Source organism: Triticum urartu, chromosome 5 (assembly GCF_003073215.2).
Source record: "Triticum urartu cultivar G1812 chromosome 5, Tu2.1, whole genome shotgun sequence".
Classification (NCBI taxonomy): Eukaryota; Viridiplantae; Streptophyta; class Magnoliopsida; order Poales; family Poaceae; genus Triticum; species Triticum urartu.
In genome coordinates this window covers 54617257-54624986 of record NC_053026.1, presented here as the reverse complement: position 1 = coordinate 54624986, position 7730 = coordinate 54617257, and the positions used below count along the sequence as shown (strand labels likewise).

At 42.2% G+C, this 7730-nt stretch overlaps 2 protein-coding genes across 3 annotated transcripts; one reads left to right on the top strand and one right to left on the bottom strand.

The window, feature by feature from the left end:
- The first annotated feature begins 272 nt into the window (after window positions 1–272).
- On the top strand, window positions 273–4579 carry LOC125507861 (homocysteine S-methyltransferase 3-like). Its single transcript, XM_048672383.1, has 7 exons — window positions 273–622; window positions 2347–2403; window positions 2487–2689; window positions 2769–2898; window positions 3002–3205; window positions 3395–3466; window positions 3933–4579. The coding sequence occupies exons 1-7, from the start codon at window positions 422–424 to the stop codon at window positions 4083–4085; spliced, it is 1020 nt and encodes a 339-aa protein (XP_048528340.1). The 5' UTR covers window positions 273–421; the 3' UTR covers window positions 4086–4579.
- A 420-nt stretch (window positions 4580–4999) lies between these two features.
- Window positions 5000–7374, bottom strand: LOC125555629 (CBS domain-containing protein CBSX3, mitochondrial-like). 2 transcript variants are annotated; one of them, XM_048718520.1, is made up of 6 exons: window positions 7214–7374; window positions 6873–7137; window positions 6592–6673; window positions 5842–5915; window positions 5685–5745; window positions 5000–5548 (listed from the first exon to the last, which is right to left on the bottom strand). In XM_048718520.1, the coding sequence occupies exons 2-6, from the start codon at window positions 7128–7130 to the stop codon at window positions 5406–5408; spliced, it is 618 nt and encodes a 205-aa protein (XP_048574477.1). In that variant the 5' UTR covers window positions 7131–7137; window positions 7214–7374; the 3' UTR covers window positions 5000–5405. The 2 variants fall into 2 exon arrangements, with proteins under 2 accessions (XP_048574477.1, XP_048574478.1); XM_048718521.1 differs by having other exon boundaries at window positions 6873–7131; window positions 7214–7334.
- Between the last annotated feature and the right edge of the window lie 356 nt (window positions 7375–7730).

The following is a 7730-nucleotide window of genomic DNA, read 5'->3' as shown; positions in this document are numbered from 1 at the left end:
GCAAAATCACCGCAAAAAAGGATAATTTATCTAGTTTCAAATTATTTAGCCTTAACGCCGGTATTATAGAGTTGGACAACATTATCAAATGACAAATTTATGTTTGGCATCGCTATTTGGCGTACACCCTAGTGTGGTGCTTGAAAAGAAAGTAAGCCAAGCCCGGTGATGACAAGATCACGTGGCATGTTTACTTGGATAGGAGAAACTCATGTAAGATAGGGTAGGGTAGGATGACCTAAAAACTCTCTCTGCCGTGTCACCATCCTCTCCTCGCCTCCTCTGCAGCTGTGGGGTTCTCTTCTCCCTCCCTCCGTCCCACCGTTCTCTCCCCGCTATAAATCCTCCCCAACGCCGCACGCAAAATCCAAAAATCCCCATTCCCAAACCTAGTACACTCCACTGTAGCAGGAAGAAGAGGATGGTGGTGAAGAGCGGAGGAGGAGGCGGCGCGGAGGAGGGGGCCGCGGGCGCGGCGGTGCGGCGGTGGGTGGAGGCCGGCGGCGGGAGGCTGGTACTGGACGGCGGGCTGGCCACGGAGCTCGAGGCCCACGGCGCCGACCTCAACGACCCGCTCTGGAGCGCCAAGTGCATCCTCTCCTCCCCGCACCTCATCCGCAAGGCAAGCCGCCGCCGCCCGAACACCTCGTGTACTCTCATGTACTCTGCACACCGCCACCTTGGCCTTGCCAGTTCGGCGATTCTGTTTTCTTTTGGCTGATTATTACTCCCTCCGTCCCAAAATGTAAGACGTTTTTTTGACACTTTTGGGACGGAGGGAGTAGTTCTTAGGATTCACCAGTTTTCTTCTATCATTTTGATCTTTGCCTGCTGTTCTCTACACGATTCAGAATACTTGTTGGAGTAGAAAGAAATGGCGGTGCCCACCATGATTCTTGGTGAGGCCGGGTTCCTAAAATCTACTAACACGGTAGTAAATTTTTTAGATGCGGAGCCATTAACAATCAGCTCAGCCGAGCAAGTCAACATTATGGGTCACTAGCTTACAAGGTGGTTGGAAAATGTTCCGATCTTCCTCCAGGGTTGCTGGAAGTGCCCCACGGCCCCATTAGAATAATAAGGTACTAGTGTGCTGCATCATGAACAGGGCAGTAGCACCTCACGCGATGCTAGCATATGTTTAGGCAAAGGAGGATTCGTTTTTCTTTCTTTGTTATGCTCTTGGCAGGTAATGACCCCCAAAAGAGAGGAGAATCAGTTCTTTTTTTGCGTGCGTCCACTTCTATGCACTGTCATGCTACAGTTATGATGAGCATCTGAACGACATGACTAGATGCAAGCTTCAAGTGTACAAAAGATGTTCTAGTGTTTTAGAATAAATTACGTGCCAGCTACCAACATTACCGCGAACCTCATACCATTCAGGAATCAGGAACAAAGCTTTATTCACATGCCCAATTTATTCTGAGTATTATCCACACATAAAAATGTATTCCAGCTATTCTAGAACTTCTAGCATGTCCTCAGCCTAGAGTTTAGGGCCACTCTCTATCGGGTCTGATATTATTTGAATTTTTGAACCTGGCTTTGTTGGACCCATCTTGAAACCGCTCTGGAAACATCATGCAACAGTGCTTTACTAGTGTACAAAAGATGGTTTATGTGTTTTAGAATAAAGTGTCAGTACCGGATGAAAGATAGCACCACCGGATGGAATCGGGAACAAAGCTTATGCCACATGCCAAATTTATTCCGAGTATCTCGACATGACACAAAATAATAATTACTCCAACCATTCTAGAATGAAGCCTGGTCATTGTTAAAATTTAGTATAATGAAGTCCTTATTATCCAGTCTAGACTTGAGAACTTCAAGCATGGCCTCAGCCTGGAGTTTAGGGCCACTCCCTGTCGAGCCTGATATTATTTTGATTTTTGAATCTGGCTTTGTTGGACCCATCTTGAAGCCACACTGGGAGCATCATGCAAATGCACCATTCTGATCTGGGCAAATAGTTTTTGCTGTAGCGCTAGGATCAGTCCTGGATTCTTGAGATTTAGGACCCATGTTTGACCTGCCATGTGTATACTGGATACAGGCATCCAGGTGATTTCCGATGTTAATACTTAACTGCAGACTAGTCTGCGTAAATCTATTGGTGAAATATGTAGTTACTGTTAGGTGCAACCTGCAAAGAAAAACCGGAATATGCTTGAATTCACTGTAGTAGCTAACTCTGTTGGGTTTCTTGTGTTTATGAGTTATTCACATTGTTCTTTGTTGCAATTACCTAATAATTGCAGCTCATCGAACAATTGTTCTTCCGCATGTATAGCCGTTTACAGATTGACATAGCATGCTAATCTTGGTATGTGTATGATACAGGTCCACTTAGACTACATAGAAGCAGGTGCAAACATTATAATTACTGCATCTTATCAGGTTCGAAAATACAGTTTCACTCTTCCTGTTTTATGTTTCCGTGACATTTATGATCACACTGATATTCAAATTTGATGTTGCAGGCTACCATTCAAGGGTTTGAGTCCAAGGGATTTTCGAAAGAACAAGGTGAAAATTTACTAACAAAGAGTGTTGAGATTGCACATGAAGCACGTGAGATGTTTCTGAAGCAACATCCAGATCAATCCACTGCCTTGCGTCCTATTCTGGTTGCTGCTTCCATAGGAAGTTATGGGGCTTATCTTGCTGATGGCTCTGAGTACAGGTATTTTACTACTTAACATAGTACATGTTTTTCCATTTTACTTCTGGAAAATCACTTCTCTTTATCCGGTTGTTACTAGTGGGGATTACGGTGAAGCTGGGACACTAGAATTCCTGAAAGATTTTCATCGGCGGAGACTTCAGGTTCTTGCAGAAGCACGTCCTGATTTGATTGCTTTTGAAACAATCCCTAACAAATTGGAAGCTCAGGTATGCTGAACTTTACTGATCGCACAAGGATATGCTACCTCAAATTTTACAGTACACTCTTACGAAATAGTATCTGATGGTTTGCTCGTGATGTATCTTGTAGGCATATGTTGAACTTCTTGAGGAATGCAACATAAATATCCCTTCATGGTTTTCCTTCAACTCAAAAGATGGAGTTAATGTTGTGAGTGGAGACTCATTAATCGAATGTGCTAAAATTGCTAATGAATGTGCAAAGGTTGGTGCAGTTGGCATAAACTGCACACCTCCAAGATTTATTCATAGCTTGATACTCTCCATTCGGAAGGTAAGATCATTTTACATTCCTTTTAATTGTAAACAAATGCAAGTTAGGCTTCCATTCCATCCTTTTGCATGTTCCATGAAATGCGAATGCCCATGTTTTGATTATACAAATAATGTCTTACCATGCTAACTGCTGAGCAGCAGTAATTTTCTTTGTTGTGACTATCTGTGTTGTGCTCCATTGCCACAGGTCACAGACAAGCCAATTCTGATATACCCCAACAGTGGAGAAAGATACGATGCTGAGAAAAAGGAGTGGGTGGTAAGTTTATCTCAATCCATTTACACCTGTTTTTGATAGCAACCATCTTATTCTTCTGAACACAAAAAAACCATCAATCAAATACCTAACTCTAGTTTCTTTGGATATTTTCTATTCCTTTTGTTTTCCCTTTTCCTGCTCAACCTTAGGTATAGGTAGAAATGTTAATGTAAATAGGATAGATGAACATCCACAACGATTAGATATTTGCTCACCAAAGTGCAAGAAAAAACCACACTACCAGGCCAGTTTTTCTGAGGGAGACATAATATAAAAAGTAATACAATATCTTATTCATTTTTTATTACCTCTGAATTATTTCTGGCGGCCATTCTCATCTCCCTTTGGTTAGCAGCCAAAACTTATGTGTAGAGGCCACCTTCTAGCCTGTCCTACTAATAAAAAAGTACACCTGAGATTGTTCTAGAACTCGAAACACTAATGATATGCTTCATTTGGTGTGCAGGAATGCACTGGTGTGTCAGACGGCGATTTCGTTTCTTATGTAGGTGAGTGGTGCAAAGATGGGGCTGCCCTTATTGGGGGCTGCTGCAGGACAACTCCAAACACCATCAGGGCAATAACTAGATCCCTTAACCAATACTACCCGGCGGCATAGAGTTGTACTCCTTCAGACGGCTTGCTCCTGGTGTTACGTTGTCAACATGTCCTGGAGATTTAGTAATAGCTCTGTGATGTTCTACAAAATGAGATACCTGTGCACTTACATTTGTGAAATGGTGGTGTACTTCTTAGTTCTCAAGTCGGCCTACATGGAGGTACAACCAGTCAAGGATTAGCAAGCAGTAATAGTGAAGTTGTACTGAGGAGCGAGCGAAACGATCGAAGGTTCACGACCCCTTATTAGCTATTAAGGGAGTTTGAGGCAATGTATGTGATACAGATTCAGAATTGTTATGGAGATATTAACCTGCAATAAGCTGCTATGCTGTTGTGTACTAGTGCTGCCTTATGTATACCCTGTTTCCTGTAGTGCACTGTAGGTTTTATCTCAACTACTATGTATGTATTCCCCTCTGAAAATGATGAATTCTCCTGAGGATTTCTTTCATCACTGATATACAAAATCGCAAACAATATTGTTGGCTGTTTCACTTTTTTTTTTACAGTCGTGACGTGTGTTCCCTAGATGAAACCGTGGGGTGAAATTTCTCAGGTAGGAATGTTTGTACCATGTGCAGATTGACTCTTTTTGTGTTATGGCCATAATTTTTTATATGGAAAAACACATTTCACAGCCGGAGAGAAAACACAAAGCTCAGTGTTGTAAAAGTGAAAGTTTAGAGTACTAAAACTGTTTTTTTCCCCACAAAAGGTGCAAAACCGCTCATTTTTCACAGAGTTACCTGTTGGGAGTCATTCCTGGTAAGAGAAGATGCATCTCATTCTATGATGAAGTATTATTGGCTTGTCAAGTCTTCACAAATTGCTCTCGACATTGTGATTTTGGGCTGCTGGAATATTTGGACCCAACACAATGAAAAGATACTAAAAAACGCCACTCAAAACACATTATGGATTTGAAATTTGTGATTAAAGGAAGTCTCAAATCTTTCTGATGGCACCGATTACAGGTATTTTACTGCTTAACATACACATGTTTTCCCATTTCTCATCAGGAAAGTCACTTCTGTTTATCCGTTTGTCACTAGTGGGCATTGTGGTGAAGCCGGGACACTTGAATTCCTTGAAGATATTCATCAGCGAAGACTTCAGGTTCTTGCAGAAGCACGTCCGGATTTGATCGCTTTTGAAACAAGACTCATGCATCTTGTATGCTTCCTACTTTGCTTATCACTTGTCAGCATGGAATTTTTTAAATCATTCCAAATGGCAGTATGGGTGAAGATATAATTCATGGTTAATGTTATGAATAATTGCATATTCTGTACATTTCTTCATGAAGCAGAGCTACATGCTAATAATAATCCCCTGTGATGTACTTCTTCAGTTGTTTCACTTCTTGGTGCTGTTGGTCCACGATTGCTCTGACCACATCACCAATGGAGATCATACCAACTACCTTCTCGTCAAAAACTGGGACATGTCGAATGTGCTCGTCTGTTAATGCAGAGAAATCCAAAAAATACAACAAATTAGTAACTAAAGAAATCAAAATTTGTTACAGTACTTGTGGCGCGCACGGATGATAGGATCGTAAATAGTGAAATGCTTTACCAAGAGAATGTTCCATTACCTGTCATTAGCTCCATTGCACGCAGAATATTGGTATTGCTGGACACGGTGATTAACTTGTTCTGTAACACAGTAAAGAAAATTATGAGGGCTAATGAAATGTGTGATGATATTCAGTCTGTTGCAGTTTTTTGTTCTTCTTCTTTAAGCCCATTCACCTCTTCTGTCATGATATCTTCAACTCTTGTTTCCTCTGAGGGTCGCCCGGGTAAGAGGATCTTCCGAGCGAAATCTGTATCAGATGAGGATAAATTGCAAGATTTTGAAAGGTTAGTCCATGTTGTGTTGCGAACTGTCTTTTTTTTCTTTCTTTCTAAGAAATCCTTTGTAACTGGTTATATAACACCATGATTTCTGTTTCTACGGAATATCACGGCATGCTCTTTTCCCATAATGATGTGCTTGTTAGACCGGCACATGAATCAAAACATTTTTTGAATCCTAACATTCCTTCTGATAAGAATAGAAGAAACGATTGATCTTCAGATGTTAGTAGCTAGAGTATAAGATTTGGAAAGTAGTGCTCTGTCCGAAAACATGTTACATTTTTCAGTTTGTTTGCATTGAAAGGGTAGAAGTTCAGTTACAGTCGTCCGAGGACATTCGTTTTACAGTACAATCAGTGCACATCCCAAGATGGGGGCAGCACAATCGTCTCCACACAAACATTAAGCTACTCTCTTTGTACTAGTCTGTGAATAAGAGATGAAGAAAAGAGCAGAACTAGTATCATGATAAATCTACCATTTACACCTAGCTACATTAACTAAATACTTTATCTATATATTATTAGTTGTGAGGGAATTTTTTGACTAAAAGTTTGTAAACATCCTCTGGTAATTATGAATGAAGGGAGCAGTCATCATAGACAGTTAATCGCACAATTGGCCAGGTGATTTGTGCTTTACCTCTTTCAGTTACAATCCCTGCGAGCTGCTTGTCGTCCCCTGACTTGAGCACGACTAGAGACCCGACATTATTGGCCGTCATCTACAGATTGAATTAAGCACGATCGATATTCAGTCATTCAGAAGTACTCCCTCCGTTCCAAATTACTCGTCGCAGAAATGGATGTATCTAGAACTAAAATACATCTAGATACATCCATACGTGCGACAAGTAATTCGAAACGGAGGGAGTAGCATTGTATTCAGAAGTAAGATGAAAGCAGTCAGCAAACTCTTCTCACGTGCTTGACGGCCTCATGCACCAGATGGCTGGTGCTGCACCAGTAGACCGCCCTCGACTGGGCCTCCCCTTTGGCCCTCAGGATCTCCCGGACGGTGATGTTCTCCAGCCCCATGTGAGGGATGATCACGGCCGGGGACTCGCTCTGAATGCGCGAGATGAGGGTGGCCCAGGAGAAGATCCCCTTGTTCATGTGCTGCAGCACGGCGAGCCTCAGCTGCTTCCCGTGCTGGCTCAGCGCCTTGGCGATTCCCTGCATCCTGTATCTGCTCGAACTACATGATGTCTGTCGATTTCTGCCTACGATTTCTGCTGAAATGTTTCAGTGAACACCATACATACCTTGGCAGTTTCGCTGAATAAGATTGCAGGTGGCTGCAGCCCCTTGGATCGAATGGGTCTGTGAAGATGGTGTTTGTGTTGTGAGTTCAGGAATGGGATGCATGGCGACATTGTTGTCTCTTATCATGCAGACCTACCGCCTGGCCGGAACGCAAGAACCGGTGCTTACCTTCGTCATTCCGGGGGAAGCAAGGAATAACTCAGGTGACACCCTCGGTATTTCTAATGTTGCTTCCATTCCTTTCGTGAAGGTAACTTTGCCTTGCAGAGGCTCATATTCTTCAGCTGAATGGCAGTGTATTTTCTCCTCGGCTAACGCCGCAAAAAAAAAAACGTATTTCTTTATTTTGCATAGGCTGTGGAACAGAATCAACCTGCAAAATACCGTTGTATTTTCTCCTCGGCTCCTGGATTCGCTCTTCATGTTCAAAAAAATACTAGGAAAAATAAAAAAATCTGGAATTTAGGGATATCAAACCTGGGTGTTCAATCTCCCTTGTGAAGTTTCATGAAAAGA